At 42.3% G+C, this 25,875-nt stretch overlaps 2 protein-coding genes across 6 annotated transcripts in view; one reads left to right on the top strand and one right to left on the bottom strand.

Annotated features, from left to right (window-relative positions):
* The window catches only part of BRF1 (BRF1 general transcription factor IIIB subunit), a 181,262-nt gene that overhangs the window by 79,766 nt on the left and 75,621 nt on the right, over nucleotides 1–25,875 (bottom strand). For 2 of the 3 annotated variants that reach the window (XM_074869047.1, XM_074869049.1), the window contains 3 exons: nucleotides 18,358–18,430; nucleotides 9,843–9,992; nucleotides 8,126–8,219 (listed from right to left, as the gene is read on the bottom strand). In XM_074869047.1, coding sequence (XP_074725148.1) covers nucleotides 8,126–8,219; nucleotides 9,843–9,992; nucleotides 18,358–18,430 — 317 coding nt within the window. Of the gene's footprint in view, nucleotides 1–8,125; nucleotides 8,220–9,842; nucleotides 9,993–18,357; nucleotides 18,431–20,313; nucleotides 20,363–25,875 lie in introns of those variants that run through there. The other variant, XM_074869050.1, reaches the window with a different exon arrangement.
* BTBD6 (BTB domain containing 6) lies at nucleotides 12,950–16,395 on the top strand. 3 transcript variants are annotated; one of them, XM_074869052.1, is made up of 5 exons: nucleotides 12,950–13,502; nucleotides 13,767–14,064; nucleotides 14,277–14,367; nucleotides 14,653–14,771; nucleotides 15,005–16,395. In XM_074869052.1, the coding sequence occupies exons 2-5, from the start codon at nucleotides 13,856–13,858 to the stop codon at nucleotides 16,035–16,037; spliced, it is 1,452 nt and encodes a 483-aa protein (XP_074725153.1). In that variant the 5' UTR covers nucleotides 12,950–13,502; nucleotides 13,767–13,855; the 3' UTR covers nucleotides 16,038–16,395. The 3 variants fall into 3 exon arrangements, with proteins under 3 accessions (XP_074725153.1, XP_074725152.1, XP_074725154.1); XM_074869051.1 differs by lacking the exon at nucleotides 12,950–13,502 and having other exon boundaries at nucleotides 13,521–14,064; XM_074869053.1 differs by lacking the exons at nucleotides 12,950–13,502; nucleotides 14,277–14,367 and having other exon boundaries at nucleotides 13,828–14,064.

The following is a 25,875-nucleotide window of genomic DNA, read 5'->3' as shown; positions in this document are numbered from 1 at the left end:
AGTTGCCATTTCAAGTTACGCACAGAAGGAGGAAAATAAGCAGATATACAAATTAAGATATTATTTCCTTGGCACAAATTCAAAAGGGCTCTAAAAATTGAAATTTGGCAGATGAGTATTTTCTATTTATAGTCAAAGCAGAGGCAACCACTACAGCTCAGGCTAAGATTCAACTTCCAGTATAAACCCTCCCCTTACAGTTTCTCACAGCAAACTCTTTCAAGCAAATTCCTTTGGGAGAAAAGTTTTTCCAGAGCTTGGTGTCATCTGCCCCAAACTCCAACCCTTTTTTTCAAAGAAAAATTTCCACGGCTTTTGTTTCATCAGCTTATGGACAAAACCACACCTCGTCTTCTGATAAAGCACTTTTGTGCACAAAACAGTAAACTGATTCTGTTCACAATTTAGCTCCCAATAAAGGAAAATGGGTCAGTCATTTTGAAGTACAAGCAATGTTGGTTTTTTTACTTTGTTTCAGGGATACTGTCCAGTGGAGACTTATGAATCCAGTCTACAGCCAAGGAAAAAAAAAAGACTCCTGTGTGCAGCTAGCTGCTCAGCTTTAATGTTTAATTGAACAGCAGTGGGGTGCGACAAAGCACATAAAAGAACAAGGTCTTCTGGACTCCAATTCACAAATGCTTCAGGAGTCCAAGTTTGAAGTCCAAGAGGGACTTCTAAGCAGAGACCATTTATGAAGAGCCACAGTGTCCTCCTACATATACACAATCAGCATCTAGCTCCAGAAAGCAGGTAGCATAAAGCACAGGTATCTTGTGCTGGACTTCTATACAGAAGGGCAAGCAAATTATAACTTCAGAGACAATTGTCTTTTTAAAGAGTGAACATGAAATTTAGCATGAGCAGTCAGCCTTTAAACTACCTGTTGTGACAGGTCTTTTTAAAGTACTTAAAATATTTTATTAATGGATTAAAAAAAGTACTAACCTGAATATTGGCATATTGTTAGCAGAAATACATGAAAAAAAACTTTATTACAAGATAAACTGGTGGTGGTAATTAAATTCCCTTGATTTTTCCCAAATTACAATCCAATTAAAGCCCTAAGTAATAACTTACATGATATCTACATAACCTTAACTGACACATCAGTTACAAATATTCTAGTAATAGATCAGCTGATTTGACAACTCCAACATTTGCAAACTCTGGAAAAGAAAGGGATTTACTTTTGTATCTTGGTGAAGTACCAAAATACTGCAGTATATCCCCACTGGTTTAACTTAATGTTCATCAGTGCTGCCTACCACCCTAAACCTGTACACCCACTCATAGAAGTTCAGAATTCACACTGATGTGGCAAACCACCACTATTTTTATACTATAAATTTAACAGTGTCTTGCATCATCTTTCTCTCCCCATTTTTTTTCAAGCCACACAATGTTTATGCATGAAGTATGTAAACGCATACCCTAAAAGTGATACTTAATACAGAACATGTATCAGAAATAATTATTAAATGCTTCCTCCATGACATTAAAAAGTTTCCCAGTATCCACCAGTATGCAAATAAACAGAAGTGTCATCTCCCTATAAGTAATCATTGTACATATATATAATTTTACATGTACTTGCAGGAATATAACAAAGGTATTTTTAAAGGCTATATGAATGAGTATCTCATTACTAAAGGTAAGGACAAAATCAGAGGCGATGCAGTTACTGTGGTTTTACAACTTACAGCTTATCACCTGAGCTGTACTAAATTAGTCTGTCTGTGTTCCCAGCCCAATGCAACTGAAAAGAGAAATACTTTCACTTAAACAACTTCCATGGTGTACTACATTAATACATTTCACCTCTTTTTGCAATGGACTAAGAGCATACACACACAGTCATTTACTGCAGATTAATTGGTGACTGATAATTTATGGTGCTCATTTGCTGGCAAGTCTCTGTCGTTTTTCTAGGTATTAAAGAATGGGTACCTTGAAAGATTTAGTGTACTAAATAAAAGCACCCTTTAGAATTAGTTTTTACTTGCTCACACCAAAACAGAGATTTAAAATTACCACAAATTCATTAGCGTAAATTTTAAAGTCTTGATTCTGCAAATGCTTACACATGCGGTTACCTTGGGTTAACACGTGTGCACATGGTTAGCCCACCAATAATCCCACCAAGTCTCCCTGGCCATCCCAGAAGTCCACCAGTCTAAACCACCTGAAATTTTTTTGTTCTTGGTTTTTTTTTTTTCCCCTGATTCAAATGTTCACACCACGCTAATGAAACAAAACGCTTTAGCGTTCCTTAAAATTTTGTTTCATTAGCATGGTTCCTCCGTTGTGGTCTGTCAAAAACCCTCTATGATCTCCTGGAAAAGAAAATAGCATGCTGCTTAATTTCTTAACAGCCGCTCAGATGAGGAAAGTCAAACACAGAGAAAAGTGTTTACAAGATCTAAGACTGAGTTAGTGCTAATAAGTTAATTATTGTATCAAAAGTAACAGACACCAAATAATTTTGAAATGACATTTTTAAAATAAGTATGAAGTACTAAAATATATTAGGAATCTAATTAATGTATTAGCTTACTAGCTGTATAGAAGTCAGATTTATAGAAAGGAACATTGCCCGTGAAATTGGATTCCTCAAAAATAAAACCCTTTTTCATTAAAACAGACAATCCAACTTACAAAGGCATGCAATACCAACCCGTGTGGATCAAGTTGCATTTTACTCACCATACTAGAAAGATTTCTAGAAATCATCTAAAAGCCACTTGAAATTATTTAACTAGAGACATAAAATATTTCTCAATTTACTTTCTTAGCTTATCACAACATCAGCCAGCGAAGGAGCTCCACAGCTGTTGAGCTGAGATCAGAGCGGACACCACCACAAGCTCCCTTACATGAAGTAACCTTCCCAGTTTTCGGAAAGCTTCTCTCCATACCACACCTCAACAAAGAGCACTTATACTGACATACTGAGCATCCTCTACCCTTCTCCATGCTCAAATAGCTTAGGTAAACAGCTCTCACTTAATTCATCAGATACCTTTCACGGGATTTTAGCACAGCTTTACTCAGATCACAGCCGAACACAGACTTCTTTCACACCTTTCCCTTCAGTCCTGGCCTTGATATGGCTTTGGTATTTTGGAAAATGAAACCTCACAGCCACCTCACAGCTACACGTGTCCCTGTTACCTTCTCTTCCCATCCTGACTCTGGACTCTATCGACTTGCTTCTCGCTTTGCCTGCTCTCACAGACATCTACCCAGCTTGAGACTGCACTGGGAGCTTGGACATGAAGTTTATATGAGCTATATATCGCAGAAATGAAAATAAGAAAAGCTGCAGGCAATACATTTATCTCTATGCATGAATCTTTAATTTTTCCAGAAAATTACCAGTGCAGCCATTGAAAGAGCTGTAGCTGTGTCCCCAGGACACGAGCAAAGGACCCCATTTACGAAAGTCCCTGCAGCATCTCCAACTGGTAAATGGAGTTCCTTCATAACAAGTCTTGTCTTCCTTCCCCAAAAATGCTATTTTGTTGTGAGAAAAAACATTCACCTCAAAAATGAGCCCTTTAAACTCATTCTGGCCTTTCATTCCAATTCCTTCTAAGTTAAGCTTTACTTCTTCTGAAGTTCATCACAAATAGGTTTTTTAACAGATAGTACTTTATGGAACTGAGAAGAAATATTTTCTATGTAAAAAGCAGCTCAATTTAAAGATAAAGAGAGTAAGCCAAAGAAGTAAAATGCAAGTGTTAACAAAGATAAGCTGGGGTTTTTTTATTTCTATTGAAGAAGTGCCTAAGATCTTCAAACAGGCGTAAGGGCCGCACAGTATTAGATAATGCACAATGGACAAATATCACAAAAATTATTCTTACTGCAGATAACACAGAATTTAGTATGCAGAGAAAGTATACAATAGGTGAATAAACAGATGAAGGGGCAGAGTATGTGAAGGTTAAAAAGGCAGCAGCAAAGCCAGGTGCATTGAACACAGGCACAAATGTGAGGATTAAACTAAATAAAAGGGTTGGGTTTATTAAAAGTTAATTTCTGCTATCTCCACAGATGATTACACAGAAAATAACAATTTGACTAATTAGTTAATATTTGTACAGTACTTTGAATATATAAAGTGATATAGAAGTTAATATCATTTCAATTAGACTGGAAATGAGATAGAATTATCAGTGCATTTATTAATATTTAATACATCCACTTTCAACAACAGCAACAAGCTTTACATTTTAATTGTGTGGTTCAAAAAATAAAGCTAGAAGACCCTGTGAAGTAACTACAAAGTTTTCTTACCAAGATCCTACCAAAAACCTAGTCATATATTAAAAACAAACACACACTGGTGTTTAACCAAACAGATGGTTAAATTAAGGACTCTTGATTCAACGATGAGTGACAGGGTCCATGGGCCATGCTTTGTCGCTTTCTCCTTCCAAATCAGATTCCCTTTATGATCAGGTCATTCGTTTGAAGGTACATCACATTTTTGTGAACCTTCTCCTAAGAGCTACTCCTCCAGTACACAGCACTGGAAGAGGCGATAGACTACAGGCACGTAGGGCTTGTGCTCTCCAGCTGATGAACAACAGGGTGAACTAATCCCCTTTTACACAGTCACATCAGCTGCGCTGCACAGGATCAGAAACAGTACCCTTCTTAGGGAAGGGCTGCCACCCCTTGCTGAGCATCTTCCCAAAACAGGAAGCCGAGCAGGGCTTTCTTAAAAAGCCTCGCTCCCACATCCTCAGCCAAGCCACTGATCAACACAGCCCTGTCCCTCCCAAGCTGCTGGGCTGCCTCCACTGGGCAGAGGAAGAAAGCGCCTCATGTCGGTGCCACCCCTTCCCTTGCAGATTTCTGCCATGGAAATCCGCCGGCACCGAAACCGAATCCAGCTTCCAACAGTCTGTGATTCCCCAGGAGCCACGTAGCCAACTGGGAGCTACATCAAACCATGCATCAGAACCTGCAGGTTGGACGTTTCAGCATTATCTGGACTCCTGTTTGGTTTCACTTCAACAGCTGTGAGGTCAAAGCCATCAGCATCCAACACCATCCATTAATGAGTGTCCACCCAACTGCACTCAACACCTTCACGCTGCACAAAGCAGCAGTAGCTCTTTACAAACCGGAGTAACTGCAGCAATAATTAAATGAAAATAAAACTGCACATCAAACTGAGAAAAAAAGAAATTTTTTAGAACATGAAACAAGTTCTTATTAATTTAGACAACATCTACTCAATGGCATTTTGAGAAGAATTCTTGAAAGAAGAAAAAACTGGAGTGCAGAAAGAGTTATTCAAAGGTATTTTTTTTATTTGCCTTCGTTAAATACTATATAACATGCTCTTATTTGAAAAACATCAATCAAATTTATAGATTCGTGATAAATACAGTTGTAATTATAGCTGCCTGAAAATAATTCAGCTGTCACGTTTATGCTGTCAAAGTAAATAACGCTGTCATTATAGTTGATGTGTGTGACTTGAGTAAACATTTCAAAGCATGAATTTTGAAGTAAGATTTCTTCACTTGAAACAATTGCTCAAATTAATTTTCCTTCCAACTCTAATTTATTATGCTTATTTTCTGAGTAAGAACAAACTCTTTAACTATTTAACCAAAGCATCCTGAAGTAGATTGTGGGCGCATAAATCATTAATCATACAAAATGCACACTAAAACACATGACCTGTTGACCAGAGACAAAAAGCGGCATTTGTACCTTATAGCTGTAGTATCCTGAAGCACTTCAAACACTTTAAATTTATCCCCATACCACCCATGCATGGTAGGGAAATATCATCATTCCTGTTCCACAAATGAGGATCTGGGGCAAAAATATTCTACACAATTAAGAAGTGAACATTATTATATTACATTATTATAGCCAATCTCATATCTGTGCCCAGCAAGATCACAGAGCAGATCCTCCTGGAAGCTATGCTAGGGCACATGGAAAATGAGGAGGTGATTAGCAAGAGCCAACATGGCTTCACTAAGGGCAAATTGTGCCTGACAAATTTGGTGGCCTTCTACAACAGGGTTACAGTGTTGCTGAATAAGGGAAGAGCAACTGACGTCATCTACCTGGACTTGTACAAAGCATCTGACACTGTCCACATGACATCCTTGTCTCTAAATTGGAGAGACATGGATTTGACAGATGGACCACTCGGTGGATAAGGAATTGGCTGGATGGTCACACTCAAAGAGTTGTGGTCAACGGCTCCATGTCCAAGTGGAGAGCAGAGACAAGCGCCATTCCTCAGGGGTCAGTGCTGGGACCGGCACTGTTTAACATCTCTGTTGGGAACATGGACAGTGGGATCGAGGCACCCTCAGCAAGTTCGTTGATGACACCAAGCTGCGTGGTGCAGTCGTCACGCTGGAGGGAAGGGATGTGCCATCCAGAGGGACCTGGACAGGCTGGAGAGGTGGGACTGTGTGAACCTCATGAAGTTCCACAAGGCCAAGTGCAAGGTCCTACACATGGGTCAGGGCAATCCCAAGCACAAATACAGGCTGGGCGAGGAGTGGATTGAGAGCAGCCCTGAGGAGAAGGGCTTGGGGGTACGAGTGGATGGAAAACTGACTGTGAGCCAGCAATGTGCGCTCACAGACCAGAAAGCCAACCGTGTCCTGGGCTGCATGAAGAGAAGTGTGGCCAGCAGGTCGAGGGAGGGGATTCTCCCTCTCTACTCTGCTCTTGTGAGACCCCACCTGCAGTGCTGTGTCCAGCTCTGGGGCCCCCAGCATAGAAAGGACACAGGCCTGCTTGAGCGGGTCCAGAGGAGGCCACGGAGATGACCAGGGGGCTGGAGCACCTCCCCTGTGAGGACAGGCTGAGAGAGTTGGGGTTGTTCAGCCTGGAGAAGAGAAGGCTCTGGGGAGACCTTCCAGTACCTAAATGATACTACTAAAGGGGGCTACAGGAAGGCTGGGGAGGGACTCTTTATCAGAGAGTGTAGGGATAGGATGAGGGGTAATGGCTTTAAACTGACAGAGGGTAGATTTAGATTAGATATCGGGAAGAAGTTCTTGACTGTGAGGGTGGTGAGACACTGGCACGGGCTGCCCAGAGAAGCTGTGGCTGCCCCCTCCATGTGTTCATGTGTTCAAGTGTTCAAGGCCAGGTTGGACGGGGCTTTGATCAACGTGGTCTAGTGGAAGGTGTCCCTGCCTGTGGCAGGGGGGTTGGAACTACATGACCTTTAAGGTCCCTTCCAACCTAAACCATTCTATGATTAACAAGTATTTGTCTAGGCTGGATGTGCTTAAGCTGGTCTTAGTGAGGTGGAGAGAAAGAGAGACACCAGGGGAGCTTTCTAAAGTTCTTGGTGGAACAAACTTCAGAATATAATGGTGGTACAGAAATTTCCAACTGGGGGCAACAGAAAGCATGGTATTTCAGAGTTAGGTCATTTTTTACTGAACCTACAGGGAATGAAAATGTTACAACTTTTCAAAACTAAAATGAGGGAAACTGGGTGACTGCTTACTTCATCAAAATATCAAAAATACTACTAGATCTTAAAAAATAATAAAAGCCAATGATACTCGGGAAATTCCCACTTTCAGGCTCACATTCTGCTGATAATTCCACTTTGGACCCCTTCAATGAACTTATTAGACTCACTGCACTGTCTTCTATTTATTGTTAGTGCAATACTATCAAAAATAAACATTTCAGCAAAATATTTTGGAAAGTTCTGTTCAATAACAGCTAAAGGACAAGACTTCAGCACTGTATTCTGGATAAAGGAAAAAAAAAAATCCCACAGTACACCCTCAGGTTTGAGAATTAATCAATTATTTCCTCTGAGAACATGACAACACTGCTAACACTTCTGACCCAACACTTTTTTGCCTTCAACTCTTCACCTGTTAAATGGGCACAGCGCTCCTTACCATCTTTGCTAAGCATTTGAGGCCTTACATAAGAGGCAGGTGTTAGTGCTTAAAAATGACCAGCTAAAACATGTTGTACTTATTTTATTCTTGGCACTTCTGAAAAGGAAAAGAACCTGGTTTTCTCTGATCTACATTCATTTTAGACTACACCACTTTTCAGTACTGTAAATGAAAGATAAAAGCAATAAAACTGCACTGACCTTTTCCTTAATGTAGACTCACAAACCTTGACCACCCTGATGACCTCTTTTACAGTACGTCGGAAATCATGCATTCTTGCTGCCACTAGCAGAGCTAGAGAATAAGCAGGGAAAGTCAATGTCAAAAAGAGGAAAATTTCCTGAAGAAAAGCAGAAAACAGCCAGATAACTACACCCTCTCTTTGTCCCTGCCTTCAGCTAAAGAGCTGTAAATGCTTATGCTCAGCTGTGTCTCTGAATACAGGTGATTGACTTGACTTTACAAACTTTCCTTCCTGCCCAATAAAATAAAGCTGACTGCACCTTAAAAAACTCTATGTTTTAACATTTAGGGAACCATGGTCAGCTACTTAAAATATAGCACAAGAACATCTCATTGATTGGGTATTTTCAAAGTTATCATCTTCTTAGCAGAATTTACTAGTCCTAAAATAAAAGATCTCCAGCAAAACACTGAATCTGCTTAACCTGTTATCCTCATCCCTGTCAACACCATGGTTTGCCTTGCTAGTGCCCAATTGCTCTCCTGTCAGACCCTCTATGCAGCTAGATAACTTGTCCTGGCTGCATCTATATTTGTGTGTGCTGATTCAGAGCACTAGCTCTGTTTTGAAGCATCACCCCCACGCATTGTCCAGTGGCTCAATGCGCAGAACAGTTTTAAGCATGCAGAAGTGCTTCCTTTCAGAGGAAACTAAACCAGAGCTCCACTTCAGGCATGCGTTTAAAGTGCTCCAGTTCCTAATGGGAACATCAGGGGCTGAACTAAAAACCGGTCCTTCAAACAACACGTGGCACAGACATTTTAGGCCAGGGAACCAAACTAAACCCAGTTCACAGTACATCACATGAACTGCATATTACGTGGATGGATGTAGAGGACTCAGCACCACCCACTTCAATCTATTGATCCACGTCTGTTGAATCAAATTACTTGCTTGGGCAGATATAGTCTATGTAGTGAATCAAAGACCAGGCTGGTCTCCCACAGAGTCTATACTCAAATTTTTAGCGATGTGCAGTAAGCAAGTACTATTAACAAAAAGAGGCTAGAAATTTCAAGAAGATTGTGTAGTCCTGGGTTCCCTAAGGTTTGAGCGCAATTTCTCATTCCGGCATGCACACGTAAGATCTTTCCAATAAAATAAAGCGCATACGTGAACTCGGTGACTATCTACACTCTTCGTTACTCTGACCTCACTGGCTGGTACTGACTACCTTTTAACCTAGCCCTCCCAAACCGGTAGGTTTTTTGTAAGCATCATGACAGTGATGGATCTTGGAAAAAGATGAAGAAGGAGAGGAAAATAATTTCACAGAACAGGTCAAAGAGGGCATTTCTTGCATAAGACTCTGTGTAAAGACACAAATCAAAGTGCTTGCTCTAATGGTGTCATTTTAGCTGACAAAAAAACCTTTTAGCAGCTAGAGCTTGCAGAGAGTGTAGGCGAGAAGAGCACCAGAAAGGAGGTTAAAAAATCCAAAATGTAAAATACAAAGGATCTGAGCAAGTAATATAAGAACAAGGGCAAAAATAAAGTTTGAGTTTCAGAAACTATTTCACAAAGACCTATATAATCTGTAGGTGCCTGACAGCACAAAACCCAGAGAACGTGGCATCACCGAGGAAATGAGAAAGTCCTCAGGTGTTCCCAACTCCCAGACTCTCCCGTCCAACCCGCTGCGGGGGAAGCGATACAGCCAGGGTCTGACATACCTGCTCCGCAGAGCCCCGAGGGCCGGCGGCCGGTGTGCATCCAGTCCCGCTTCATTCTCTGCAACAGCCTCAGCGCCGTCATGGACACCTCGTGGTTCTTATCCCCAAACTCAAGCATGTGTGCAAAACGAGGAATATATAAACATGGATCTGCAACAGAAAGTAATACAATTATTTCTAATCCTAACCTTTGATTTAGGAAATACAGTACTTGAGCACCAGTGCTGCGGGGCTGTCGTGGTTGGCTTGCTTCACGTCCCAGCAAACAACACAGACAGTGCTGCTGGGCCAGATCCTCTGATCACTAAGCTTTAGAAGTACCTTTTTAGTTAAGTTAGAAGAAAATCCTTTCTTGCTTTATAGACAAAAGACCTTTAAAGCACAGCACATGCTTTTCCTACGTGCTCTTCAGGGTCCAAGGCTGCACATGCTGACTCCAACACGTGAGCAGTGTTACTGATACCAGTGATATTATGCACAAAGCTAAGCATCTGCAAAGGCTTTTGCAGAAGGAGGACGTGACTTAGACCCAAAACTTCTAATACCTCCTGCAAAGTAACAAATAAGGTAACTTGCATGTCTCATCTCACACCTAACTACAAACTAAGCTTCAAAAAAAATTTGTTTGCTTAAAATCCCATGTTCCTAACAAAAGTCTGCTTGCACCTTCAAAATTAATTCTAGCTCCTCCTCAGACTCATATTCCAACAATACAAAACACTGTCTATTACAGATACTAAAGCATACTCTCCATTGGCATAAACTACTAGAACCCAGTTAACGTCAACAGCATTATGACAATTTACATCAGCCACAGATCTGCCTCCAGATATATAAACTTACTTCAAGTCTTGGTGTTATCAGCTTCAAACTAACTGAAATATGTCAGTACGGATTGTGCTTTGCCTAAACCAATTTATAATTTATCAAACAATCTTGTAAAAGCTACACTTAACACAAGTTTACTCTTATTTGAGGTATCAATCTCTCATTTCCTGCCAGCCTTTTATCACTGGACCGAAAATCCATGATGTACGGTAAATTGTTAACTATTAGTCTCAACTCAATTTCCTTCGCTGATCCCCTATGTGGGCACTTAAACTGATAAAGATGAAAATTCAGCTCGAAACACTGGAACAATCTTACAGATTTACAATTAATCAAAGCAGTTTCATTTAGCTCCAAGTTCTAACAATGATGCCCTGTTGCTATCCATAATTACCAAGACCACACCGTAGGTGATTATGCCTGTCAGCTCTGCAAAAGCGTTTGAATGAAAGCATTTATCAAGCAAAAACTTCCAAACACATCTCCCTCAAAACTGAAGAAATGCCAGAGTGCAGTCACCTCCTAAAGTCGACCCTAAAAATCAAAGGTTTAGGAAAGATTAACCCACTGGCCCCATAATTCTTAAGGGCAGTTGTTCTGTATTTCCAAGTATGATTTTATAAAGTTCTACTCAACAGAAATAACCAATTCCAAAACAGAACAACAACAACAAAAAAACCTTTCAGGAGTGATAGCCTGGGGTTCAACAGACATTTAACCTTTGCTCTTCTCTCTACAGAAACGCGTGTGATGGGACAAAGCAACGCCCGGTTTTGCTTTCTTTCCCATCTCTTCTCCCCCGAGAGGGCCCAGCCTCAGCTCCTCCGGCCGCCCGAGCGCAGCATTTATGCATTTGCGTTGTAGCTGTTCAGACATTTCTGCTGGCATTCGTGCCCACAGGTCATTTGACAAAACACTGCACATCGTTAATTTAAATTCTGAAGCTACCAAACAGTCAGAAAATGAATACACAAGTGGGTTTTAAGTGAAAATCCTTAAAGAGGCCATAAATGGCTAGAAAGCAATACTACCAATATATAAATTAAATGCAGGGCCGAGCATGGATGCAAACATTTAAAAACAAATATTTCTTTTAGAAGCTGTAAGACCCAAACACCTCGATGCCTTCTACGGGTACTAAACAAGCAGGGATGCACGGGGGGTGCCCTGCTCCAGGGGAGTCCCCTTCGCCTTCAGGGACACCCCCGGGACTGACACCCTTGCACCCGAGCAAGTTCAAGTGCAGCAAAACCCGTTGGTTTTCCTGAAGGGGGACCGAGGGGGCCGTGAAGCAGACAGCAAGAAAAACATGATTTTTTAAGGAAGGTGCATCTGTTTTTCTGAAGACTTTCCCTTCTCTCCCTGTCCCACTGATCACTGCGACTTTTGGAAGAACCTCAGTGCCACATAGTCATTAACAGGAACATCGAAAAAATTCTCGGAAACGGTTTAAAATAGTGACCTCCCCCCCCGAAGCAGGTAAACGGGACGGCAGGGCCGGGGAGCGGAGCCGCAGCCGTGCCCCGCTGCCAGCCCACCCCCACGGGAACGGGCACGGAGAGCGCGGCCGCGGGGGTCAGTCCCGGCTGAAACACCCCGGGGCGGCGGGCGGGCACCCACGCCAGCAGTGCCCGCACAACCGGGGCTCGGCGGCTTCGGGGTTGCGAGAAAAGAGGAAAAAAAAAAAAACAACCAACCCTGCCACTTCCCTTCACTTAACGAATTCCGCCCCAGCCGCGCCCCCAGCCGCCCCAGGCGCCGGCCCCGGCGGGGCAGCGCGGCGGCCCGGTTTCCCCCGCGGAGCTGCTCGGCGGCGGTGCAGTGCGGGGCGGTGCGCGGCGCGGCGGCGCCCCCGCCCGGGCCGGCCGGGAAAGGCGGTGCGTGCCCGGGGCCGCCCGCCCCGCCACGGGAGCCCCCGGGCCGCACGGCGAGGCCGGTCCCCGGTGTCTGTGTGTCGTCCGTGTCCGTCCCCCGCGTTTACTCCCGCTGCGGGGCTCCGGTTGGGAGCGGGGGCACCGGGCGGCTGCGGGGGGGGAATGACACGGGGCGGGGGAGCGCTGCGCACGTACCCGCCCCCCCGCCGGTGCCCGGCGCCGCAAGCGCAGCGCCCCCGGGCGGGCGCGGGGGGAGGGGGGCGGGAGCGGGTCGCGCGCGGAAGACTGACAGCCGGGGGGCGGGACGGGGCGGCTCCCGGCGCTCCCCATTGGCGCGGGCGGCCGTGACGCGCGGCGCGGCGGCTGCCTATTAGGGCGGGAGGCGGAGGGAGGGCCCGGCAGAGCCGCGCCGAGCCCAGCCGCGCCGCATCCCGCCGCCGCCGGGAGGGCAGCGCCGCCCGCCCGCCGCGGAGGAGCCGGGGCGCCCCGCGGCCAGCAACGCCCCCGACGCGGGCGGGAGGAGCGCGGAGGAGCAGCGCCGTGTGGCGGCGGCCGCCGCGGGGAGAGAAGGAAAGTTGGTGCGAGCGGCGGCGTTGGCGGGGCCGCCCGAGAGCGGGACTGCAGAGAAGCCGCCGCCTCCTCGCCTCGGCCCGGCCGCCGCGGATGTGCCCCCGCCGGGCGGGGACGGACGGAGCGGAGCGGCGATCGGGCGGCGGGCTGCGCTTCACCCTCGCCGGGCTGCTGCACTCGGAGGATTTGTGGATTGACTGTCGCTCCTGACCCACCGCCCCAGCTGGATTTGTGGGGTTCTGTTGCTGGATTGTGGCTTTTTTTTTTTTTTTTTAAATCTTTTTCTCTCCTCTGTCCTCGGGGGAAGGAACTGCCTGCCAGCCCCGCTCGCGTTCCCCACTGCAGTCGTGGCAGTGTCGCGGAGGCTGGGACCCCCCTTGAAGCCAAGGTGAGCGCTGGCACTGATCCGATACAGCATCACCCCTTTCCCCCCGGAAAGGTGCGTCGGGCTTGTAACCAAAGAGCGCGCACACACACCAAAAAAAACCTAAAACACCAAACCAAAAGCCGCCCTGCATCTAGAAGCATACAAAATATCCAGATAGTGGGACTCGCATTTGGGATTTGTTAGTTCTCTTGCTCATGCCACTGCCCCATGGTTGCCTCAATGGCAGGATCATGAAGTGTTTGACTTTTTTTCTTCTGCTTCCAGAGACCTTAAAGAAGTCCAAAAAGAGTGTGAGGTCAAACGGCAAGGTGCCAGGATGCTATGAGATAGTGCCCCTGTCCCTGAAGAAGAAGATGGCTGCAGAACTTTACCCTGCCAGCACCAACACCAACATCGCAAACAGCAACGCCGCCGCCGCCGCCACCGCTGCCAACAGCAAGAAGAACGCCCTGCAGCTCCAGCAGAGCGCCCAGCCGCCGCCGCGGCCCCAGCTCCAGAACCTCAACAACAACAACTTGGAGAGCGCCAACTGGCAGTCCTTCCACCCCACCCTGCGGGAGAGGTAAGGGCCGGGCCCCCGCCGGACCCCCTCCCCGGCCGGCCGGGAGGGAGGGAGGGCTGCCCGGCCGCTGCACCTGCGCCGAGGCCGGGCGGGGAGGGCTGGGCCGGCCCGGGAGGCGCCGGAGCCGCGGGGGAGGCCGGCGGGAGGTCGGGGCAGCGGGTGAGGGGCTGCCCGCGGCTCACCGGGCGTCTCCCCCCTCCCCTCGCTTGCAGGAACGCGTTGATGTTCAATAACGAGCTCATGGCTGACGTTCACTTCATCGTGGGCCCGCCAGGGGCAGCCAAGAAAGTTCCTGCCCATAAGGTCTGTGCAGATAATTTTTGGCTTTTTAGTAGTGCTGTGCGTATCGCCTTCTCCCCCTGCCTTGCAACGAGGTTCCTTTTTTTTTTTTTTTTTTCTTCCTAATTACGGCTCTCGTCTAATCCCAGAAGTAATTCACAGATGCTGCAAAGAAAGGGAACAGTCTCAGGCAGTCTTCTGCCTCCACTGCAGCTTTTAACTTTCCCTAAGTGTAGCTCTTATCAAAAGCCAGCACGTTCAGCTATTACCGATACGTATTACTGAGGCTTCTCTCTCTTTATTTTTCAGTATGTTTTGGCAGTTGGTAGCTCTGTCTTCTATGCTATGTTTTATGGCGATCTCGCAGAGGTCAAATCTGAAATCCATATACCAGATGTGGAACCTGCAGCCTTTCTAATCCTATTAAAGTAAGTGGCCACTACAAGTCTACTAATTACGTGGACAGAATCAAAGTAGCTTATAAAATATACATCTCCTAATTGGCATTGTGCAATACGCACTTATTGCTGTTTACTTAATGTGCTGACAAATACTGAATGTCAGATTCACTGCCAGCAAAGGTGACCATAGATCAATCTTTCATGGCCTATATTCTTTTTTTTCCCCCCCTAAGAAACTATTTTTTTTTCCCCTCATCTAGATACATGTATAGTGACGAAATAGACCTGGAAGCTGACACAGTTCTGGCTACATTGTATGCTGCCAAGAAGTACATCGTGCCGGCCCTAGCAAAGGCTTGCGTCAATTTTCTGGAGACCAGTTTAGAAGCGAAGAACGCTTGTGTCCTGCTGTCTCAGAGCAGGCTCTTCGAGGAGCCAGAGCTGACGCAGCGCTGCTGGGAAGTGATTGATGCTCAAGCAGAAATGGCACTGAAGTCAGAGGGCTTCTGTGAGATAGATCAACAAACACTAGAGATCATTGTAACCCGGGAGGCACTCAACACCAAGGAAGTAGTAGTTTTCGAGGCTGTTCTCAACTGGGCAGAGGCTGAATGCAAAAGGCAAGGGCTGCCGGTTACACCGCGCAACAAGAGGAACGTATTAGGAAAAGCTTTGTACTTGGTGCGGATTCCAACCATGACTTTGGAAGAGTTTGCCAACGGAGCTGCCCAGTCCGACATCCTCACCCTTGAGGAAACTCACAACATATTCCTATGGTACACGGCCGCAAATAAACCCAAACTAGAGTTTCCACTGACAAAAAGAAAAGGACTTGTACCTCAGCGATGCCATCGGTTTCAGTCATCTGCGTATCGCAGCAATCAGTGGAGGTACCGAGGGCGATGTGACAGTATTCAGTTTGCCGTAGACAAACGGATATTTATAGCAGGACTGGGATTGTATGGGTCAAGCTGTGGCAAAGCTGAATACAGCGTCAAAATCGAACTGAAGCGCTTGGGGGTTGTCCTTGCTCAAAATCTGACAAAGTTTACCTCTGACGGCTCCAGTAACACTTTCTCTGTGTGGTTTGAACACCCTGTGCAGGTTGAGCAAGACACGTTTTACAATGTAAGTGCTATTCTGGACGGTAACGAACTCAGTTACTTTGGGCAAGAGGGAATGACTGAAGTGCAATGCGGGAAAGTGACATTCCAGTTCCAGTGCTCCTCGGACAGTACTAATGGAACCGGAGTGCAAGGAGGACAAATACCTGAGCTCATTTTCTATGCATGATGCATTTCACCTTGATTGTATTCCAGTACTGCAATGATGCACACTAAGGGATTTTTCAGTTTTACTACGAACTCTGCAGCAGTATGGAATGTTACGCTACTTACCTATCTGCTACATCAGGCTATACAAATAAGTGAAGGAATGCTCTTGAATTTAATCTTATTTTATTTATTCATAAGCTATTTGACTTAATAATTAAGACTGCAACAAGCAGAAAAATGTTAAATTTCGCACATCCTGTGCATTTATTTTGTATATAGATAACTAACTTGCAGACTGCAGCTGACTTAAACAGAATGTTCTAAACTAGAGCAGTTTATGAATCTGTGAAATATAAAACATTTTTACTTGCCCTAAATCCTGTGTACTTGATCATTGCTGATCTTACAGCTTGTGTCGGTTAATTGTACAGTAGATGAATTAACAGGGGTGATGATACTGTAGTCAGTCCCCTATGTGCATCTACACAGGGCATTAGCTATCGCTGCAAATACAAAGGTTCCCTTGCCTGGTAACTGAGACTATCCATCAACAGCCTTTACTTTCCTTCATGAAAAAGGGAGATGACATATGTGGAAGCTCAGGGCTTTTTCTGTGTTGCCTAAGCTGAAGATAGACAAACCCTGAGTGTAATCAAAGTTGACCAAAATCACCCTGTGGTTGTCATTTGAAAGCTTCTAATGCCCATTCACACGCATCATCTGCTTTAACCTCCAGCCTGCCCAGCAAACAGTAACACTGCTACTTGTACCTGTCAAACTGCACCCCACTTCAACGACCCAGAGTCAAGACATACAGATGAAGCTTAGTGCAGTGACAGGCTCCATCACAGATTTAGCCCAGAGCTATAATACTGGCAGTCACTATGTAAATACACATCCTATCCTCAGATTTAGGAGAAGCCAGTAGAGAAATACTTGCAATATGGTCTTTAAGTTCACTCAAAATTACTACTTGGAAATAAGCCACACCTTAAACAAAAGCTGCTAGATCTTTCCACCCCCTCTTTTTTTCTGACAGCATAGTCCCATCCACTATTGGCAGTCATTTTATAGCTAGTACCTTTAACTGCTCTCAAAATGTGATAAAAGTATGTGTTTTTCTGAAGCATCTGACAGTCATTACAGATAAGCCAGTTGTAAAAAAACTATTTCTAAAACTCTTCTTAATGACCTTGGCAAGAATATTCAAACAGCAGTCTAAACCAATATTTTCTGTGTATAACAAAAGTACCTCTACATATAACTTAGAAGGGTTTTCTGTTTGCCTTTTCCTAAGCTGCATTAATTTTCACCTAGAAACTAAGCCGCGATACAAATTCTGCCTGTTCTCTCTTGAAAAAAAGTAATGAAAAATAAGAAGGCAACTGAATTATTGAAAACAAGAACTTTTTACCAGACATCAAGCTATGCTAACGAAGCCAGCACACCATGATGGCTGATAGCTGTGCACTGCCACATGCTATCTGGATGCTGTTAGGATGATGCTCCCTCAGTATGTGAGCTGCTGGTTCTCTTGCTGTAAAGGCAGGCACTTGTGAGCCCAGCTCAGTACGTCTGACAGGGTATGTGTGCGTGGTGTTCTTCAACACAAAGGCATGTGACACTCTCAGTACAGATTAAGAGGAGTGGGAGTGAGATTGAGTAAAGATACAGGAAGAAAATTCCTGCACAGAGGTGGGTAACAGTCACAAGACTTCTCTATAAATGCATTCTTTTAACTGGAATTGGCATGAATTCCCTTGTCTTAAAAGCTACAGCCTAGACAATAGCTTTTTTACCCTTTTGACAGGTTAAAACCCACCCTCCTATCACTGTTATGATTTCAGCGATGACTTACTAATTGAAAAGTTATTCACATGCTTGGAAAAAGCTGCTTCTCATTTTCCATCAGGTCACTTGTATTTCAGGCACTGAACACCTCAGCTACAAGTGATGGACAGATAGTAAATTTGGCAAGTATTTATGAAATCTTGCATATCTGGAACCGAAGTGTGACAAGCCCGTGCGAGCTTGTAGACACACACAAATTTGTTATACATTAACCTATTGTCTTAGTATAGCCTAAACTACCATTGGAAAAAGCTACAGAATTATTTGTAAAAGAGCATCTAGCTCCCAAAAAACTCTTACGTAAAGGAGAGCAGGCTCTCATAGTCAGCAATGCTCTTCTGCCTGAATTGATTCCAGCTTCAAGTTACCACTTCGGTATTTAGCACACAATACTATGTATATATACACACATACATATATAGTCTTGTCAAGTAACCATGTGGAAAATACACCCAAATACTCAAAAGTCAACTCAAAAAAAAATATACCTATGGCTGGAGCATTTATGCAGAGTTCTCTGGCCAACAGAAGGAAAGTTTTTCCCAGCACATAGACATTCACCTATTAAAAGACAAAAAAAAAATATTTAAATCTTAAACCACAAATGTTTTTAATAGAACATTTATAGGGAAAGGAAAAAACACCCCAACTTTTGAAACCTTAAACAATGTGCTTTAAGAAAATTCAATTGAAGTAATACAAGCAATATTCACAGGTACAGAATAATACTTGGTGCTTGTCAAAACCCACACAAATTAGCATTGTAAAAGCATAAATTTACACTGAAATTTTAAAGAGCTTTTCATCATGCTCTTCACTGGACTCAGTGTTGCTCTGTAGCACCTGGACAATTTTTCAGTTGTCACCTAACATCTTAAAGCGTTAAGTAGACTTTAATATCAGTGTATCTAAAGTGTAATTTATCTTGTAACAAAACTTGAGCAAATACTCGCAAGTTAGTGCAAATTTCAGCTCTGCATGATCATGTGAAGTGGGATAATTAAGTATTGCACAAGCACACACCAAACTTTTCCACCAAAGCAAGGAGTGGTGCTACGTGCCTCAACGGCTATTTGTCATTTCTTACTCTTTGGACATTGCCCCAGATCACCCTACATTAAAAAAAGATAAATAAATAAATGCAGAAAAACCCTAAACCACACCAAACCTGCTAAGAAGCCAGGGACAGTGCCCTGCTCCCCTCCACTCCTTCAGTATTGTGCTCAGGACGTAAACTGAGGGGAGGAGTTACTCTCCATACTCTGATTTGCAATTTATAGCATAGGCAATTACATTTGTATTTTAAAAGTCTGGGGAGGTTTTCTTTTACTATCTTAAGATGTGTTTTTGTGGTCAGCAAGAAAGGCAGGATATACTTCAATTCCCAATCAGCCCCAAACATTCCCACGAAGCTCCATGAACACCTTGCTCCCCCAAGGCATATGTAAAGGGCAAAGTTAGTATAAAAAACTCCGTCCTACACTCCAAACAAATAATTTTAAAATTTTTTTTAAAGGATAGGATATACTCTATTGCTTTTATGTAACAGAATTGCCCCTCTCTTTCCTATGCCAGGATAGTGAAGGTGTTTACTAAGCAGTCAATTACACAACTGAGGAGTTGATATGGTACAAGCCTATGCAAATAAAAAATCCTGTTGCTAAGTATACTATTTCAGTTTCACAAAAGATCTTTACCAACATTAGTTTAAAAGCAAGCTTTCCTCCCAAGTGTATAGATGCTTCTACCAAGCTAGCAAAAAAAATATATATTTAAATAAAAAAATACTGACACATTTTCACCTAGCACTTCAAAATTTTTATGTGAAAATGTTCTTAACATTAATTTTTCTCAAATTTAAAAAAAAAATAAAAATGTGAACTTCAAAGAAATCCTCAGAATGATCATGTATCCTGACAGTGACTGCACAATCAAGTGTACATGATATGATGGTAATTCATTCCATATTTAGTGGAAAGTGTTGCATATCTTCCATGCTGGGTCTGATCAATGGTTGGACTGGCCTAAAAGATACAAAAGTAGAGTCTTAAATTTTACTGTCCTTTTTTTCCTGAAATACCAGACAACATAGAAATACTATTCTATGGGAAGGAAGTGAACAAAATATGCCCTTTGAATAAGTAGTATATTCCTTAGGAAATAAGTCACCAAATTTTTACAGAAAAATAAGCACCTACTGGATCTGGCAATTCATATAGGCGTTTGAGAGCATGTGACTTTCCATGAGCCATGGAGACAGAACAGGCATTATTACAACAAAATATCTGCAGTGTTTCAGTTGGCTTTAAATGCTCTAGATTCACTGCAAGCTTGGAATGGCTTGTTTTGACCTTTTGTCTAAAAAATATTAACATAAAGAATGGGGGTTTGGCTGTAGTTTCAGCCTTCTAAGTTGGCTGACCAAGTTACTATAAATCTTAAACCTCATCACTTAGATCTTGTTCTGCAAGGACAATCTCACTGCACAAATCAATAAAGTTACTTCAGTGGCGCCAAGTACATATGATGTTTCCATCGGAGGCTTCACAAACTCATCTAGTTCTTTCATTTTAGTCTAGAAAAAAAACAACTCAAATTCAGACAAGTATTTCTCCTTCTGGCTTTTTTTTTTGTCATGACGTCGAAGTACATGATGTTTGTCTCCATCAAACTATGTCCCCATCAAACCACTCTTTAAGATTAAACTCCTCCCAAGCAAACTTTCCATAAATGCAATCATCAAAGAACAAATAAATATGAAGAGGCATAAAGAAGCAGGGGTTTTAGTGAAGTTCTAACAATCAAAGTGGGTGCTGAATTAAATCTAAAGCAAAGACAAATGCATAACAAAATTGCTCGATGACTGTTTATCTTCCTCTCCTTGGCCTAACTTAGTCTCCTAGATCCATGGTCTATTTGAGAAGTAATGTACTTAAATCTAACCTGCTTTTCCACTTCTCTCAAATCATCAGTGTTTTATGATGAACTTCAAGGTGTAGGCAGTGTATTTACACAAAATAATAAATTCAAATAGAAATGGTACATCAGGGAATTTCTTTCTTTTGATCACAAGTGCATTTCTTTGCAGTTTCTGGTGACTACCAGAAAGAAATCATAATATACAGTTGATTACATGCTCTATATTATAGTTTTCCTCATGAAGTTCACATGTTTTTAATGCCAGGGTAAAGTCACAAAAAGAATCAGGAATATTTAACTGCTTCCAGTTTTCCTGGCAAAGCAGTAGGAAAAAAGACCTCAGGTCCTCTCATACAATATGTTTCTCATCTTTAAAAGTTACCAGGTATTCACAGGTTCTGGGGCATTTCTCGTAAGTGGGAAATTTAAAGATGGCAGAAAGTTCACCCAGAAATCTGTAATGGCATTGAACTGCTGAAACATGGTATATAAGAACTTCTGGTTTTAGTGGAAGAAGGTTCTTCCACTAAAATTTTATGCCACTGTCACTAATTTCAAATATTACATACACACACACATGACAGATGAGATATGATATATCATAGGCATACAGAGTCCTTCTTTACTCTCATCATTTGTATGGGGTTTTTTTGCACTCCATTAAGCTTAGAAAATTAAAAGAATTAATTTAGAGGCCTACTTTAATTTCTAGTTCTTTCTTCATTAAGAACTTCTTATAAAAATTCATATACTCCAATCCATCAAAAGCTTAACGCTCCAAATTTAGGGCCATATGACATTTGCATTCATAAAACCTAATTTTATATGAGTCCTTAGAATGGTGAATAAACAAAAATGCCCTTCTAAAAGGATGTCTCTGGCTTAGACATGAATTGGTGCAGCTTTAAAGATTACCACATCAACTTCAGCCTCTTTTCTCCCTTCTTAATTTAAAAGGAACATAATGAAAAACAGTATTTCCTCAAACTTCCCCAATCAAAACTGTCAAAGTATAATAATTGTTTCGTTGACTTTCATAAGACTCACGCTCTTTGTTTGCGTATTTTCATCAGATTAAAATTTCCTAAACTTGATGCAATGACTAGCTTTGAGCTTCAACACCTAATACAACAGAGTGGTGACAACTTCTGTCAGAGCAGATATTTTAAAATATCTGCATACCCTGATAGTTTTTACCATATTATTTTACATTCAATTCACATTTAACAGAGTAAGTTTACAAACATATGGACCTGCCACTGAGTTGTTTCTTTAAAAAAAAAACCTCAGCAGATTCTGCACCAGGAAGACATCTTTCAGACAAAAACTATGCGCTCAACAAGGCACTGCAAAAAAAACCCTGTTTTTATCGTTACATTTTTACAGCAGAACTTATTATCTAAGATGTTGTCTATTACCAATAGTTAATTTCTGCTCTTGTTATAGAACACTTTGTGTTAGTTAAAAGGTGGTTTTGGAGAAGGAATGGCTTCCAATTATTCAGTTACATCTTTACAGAAGGATCCTTCTACTTGTTATACTCTTTGCCCTTCACAGTAGTTTTCGGAGACAGTCTTTTCATTTCACATCTGTCAGTCATCAGACACTGATTTCAAAGGGACACTTCCAGAGGGACTCTCTTCCTTTCATAATTTCCTCTTGCTTTCACATCATGCCTGATGTGTTCAAATACCAATATACTTCCACTTTTAGAAAAAACAACTACCTTGTTTCCAGTAACACAAGAATTCAGCTGTTCAGTCTAACACCTTCCAGAATTTTAAACTCTCTTTGGGAAACAGGGAATCTCCCATTCATACAGTTACCAGGTCACTTTACCTTGTGGAGAGCAGCAAAAAATAAAGCTGCAATCATTGAATGAAAGTTTTTGCTTGACCATAAGTTCCATAAATTTATAAATCAATAGCCTTTCGCTACAAGCAATTTCCAAAAAGGCTTTTCCAGACCATGGTATGGCATTCTGGAAATATATTACAAATGGTGACACTGGTTAAGGTATTCTGTCTTCTAGAAAGACAAAGGCTGGGCAGTTGGAACACGATGAGAATTCACACTGTGAAACATCCGTGGCTGCTTGCCTAAATAATTAAGCAAGCATGAAAAGCAAATGAGTTTTTAAGGAGAGTGTCTGTTGCTGGGGAAAGAGGCACCTGTGGTTATTTGATTCATTATTAACATTTCTAGTATAGTAATGCCTGAAGGTCCCAACCAGGTTGTTTAAATTAACTCAATCAACATAGCAATTTGCATAGGGGCAATAAAGGCAAATGTAGTCAACACGTTAACAACTTTAAATGAACAAAGGGTATTAAAAACTGAAGCAAATGAGTATAGTCTTTAAAAATACTCTATTTTACCCTTCTCCACACAATAAACGGGAACTTCTTATTTTTTTGGATCCATACTGCAACCAGAACATTACATTTAATCTCAAATGACAATACACAAAACTACAGGTACCAAACCCAGCTTGTCAGACTGCAGTTCAAAAAGAGACACAAATCAACATTAAGCAGCTTCCTCTCATGCTATGCTTTAAAGCACTGCCTTCAGCCTGGGGCCTCCAAATGGAGAGTCTGCTTTTGATAATCACATATGTGGTAGTCCTAGCATTCTTCCTCCAACACCACAGAAGTACAACAAACCATTATCATACTACCTATGCAAGAAAGTGAAAGAGTAATTTGCAACAAGCATGGAGGAATCAGGGAGGCCAATGACACCTTTAGAAGAAATAAATAAAAACAAGTGTCCAAAAGTAACTCGCAACAAAAATCCTTCTGGATAAGAAAGTACTGTTACTTGACTAGACAAACTGAAGATAAAGAAATAGGGGGTGACAGTTGTGTTTTGAAGCAGAAGATAAACCAAAGGAGGACTAGACCAAGCAAGTACTAGTTACTGATTTTCACTCCCTGTGCACCCTCTTCCCTTATCTAGAACTGTAGTATAAGTTCAGCTTGGAATGGATCTCCACAGGTCTCCAGCCCAACCTCCTGCCCAAAGCAGCGTCAGCTACAAGAACAGACCTGATTGCTCAAGATCTTGAAAACCTTGACAGACAGATACTTCAAAACTACTCTGAACAACCTGTTTCAGTACTTGGCTGTCCTCATGGTTAAAGACCTCTTCCTGATATCAAGTCAAAACATCTCATTTTAATTAATTATGCCTATTGCTGCTAATCCTCCTGCTGCGCACTCTTAAAAAGAGCCTGGCTCTGTCTAACATCTTTCCAGCAAACATTAGCCTTCTTTAACAGCTGGACACACCACAAGGCACACTAAAAATTATATTCTACTAGGCTGAAATTGGAGATCAAAGCATTGCCAACACCTCTTCCCAAAGTCATTTATGACCACATTGCAAAGACCATGACACTGGAGATGACAAGAGACTAAAAAAGAAACTGCCATTTCTGAGGATGAGAAGGGCAGCATTTCACCACACTGGGATCAAAACTTCAGCCAAATAGTTCTCCAGGTGCAAGGAGTGAGGTGCTCTGAAACAGATGAGCAAACCTAAACTGTTCAGAAGTTGGGCCAAGGCTAGACAAGCTTTGCAACTCTCCTAAACAGGCAAGGCCTAGATTGGACTAACAAAAAAGCAAACAAAAGGCCTGATTACAGACCTCTCTAAAGACTATATTTGCAAGTAAAATGCAGTATCTGAAAATATAAGCAAGTACTTTCCCTGTCAGAGCCTGATGACTGATCGTCCTTCCAACTCAATCAACATGCAGCATGACTCTGCTCTGCACAAGGAAGAAGACTGATTTGTAGCAGTGGTCTGGACATTTTCAGTTCATTTCAGATAATGCTTTAAAGTCTAAATGTACCAGAGGTATACTGAATCTGACAACACTTTCAACAGGAGGTTTCCAAGACATAGGACATATTTCACCTGAAGATTAAAGGGGAGGAAAAAATACCAAAGAAATTGCCTTCCCATTACAAAAAAAAAAAAAAAAAAAAAAAAAAAAGAGACATTTTGGCTTTTTCCAAGATGACAGCAAATTTGAAGCTCCAAAAACTATTATGTAATGTAGCAGTTCTCCAGTAGAACAAGACAAACTCCCACGTCTCAGTCATCAGCTTAAGAGGAAAACTGATATGACTTCTTAAACAGACTGCCATTAATAGTGAAAATTAGTCCCTTCTATTGCTAAGTTTTGCTAAGTTTTAGCAGCATAATACTATTCTAAAAGCATATTACACTACAGGGGACAGCTTTCTTATTTTTTAATGGAGAATGTGGGATCAAATCCCAAAGCAACTCTAATATAAAGACAGGTTGTATAAGTACAGACCAGAGCCTAAGAGGCCATGCTTACGATTTCCCCTCCCTTCTTTTTTTTTTTTAATTTATTTTATTTTAGAAAGCTAAACAGAACATCAGGAGAGAATGAACACAAATAGGATAGGTCATTAAACAAATACTGAGTCGCAGGTAACAGCAGCTTCAAATCTTCTTCATACTACTTTTACATTTAGCTACCACCTTTCTTACATTGTGAGCTACAGAGGGTGTTAGCTTTTCCAGTGAGTGCAAGACACTGGTTGAAGGTCACTGATGTGGAGGGTGCCATAAGTGGCATGCAGAATGGCACAGCTAATACTGTTTCCAGCTGCAAGATGGCAAAAGGAAGCAATGGATGGCCTTTTTCACAGGCTTTCATTTATCTTTTCTGTTGGCAGCTGGAGTTACAGAGATTCCTTTTTGTTTTGCTTTTAGATGAAGCAATACATGGAAGGTTGTTATGCTTTTTTTTCTCCTCAAATGCACTGAAACCTGTTTGAAGGTGTTCTGTAATTCAGTCGGTAGTCTCTGTGAAGAAACTCCATAAGGATATTTCATTTGGTAACTTTCTTCAAAAAATTCCTGCGGTCAGATGATTAGCAGCCCTGCAGGTCACTTCACCTCCCACAGCAAGTGAGCCACATCAAGTAGAAAATTCCGAAGAAAAATCTCGAAATTTGCTAAGCATCTAAGCAAGAGTTGGTAAAAGTCAGCAGTAGCTCATTTTTTAAGACTTTCAGATGTGATTTTTTTTTCCTGATATAAAA

This window comes from Strix uralensis, chromosome 4 (genome assembly GCF_047716275.1).
Source record: "Strix uralensis isolate ZFMK-TIS-50842 chromosome 4, bStrUra1, whole genome shotgun sequence".
Lineage (NCBI taxonomy): Eukaryota > Metazoa > Chordata > Aves > Strigiformes > Strigidae > Strix > Strix uralensis.
This window is presented reverse-complemented; position numbering and strand designations above follow the sequence as displayed.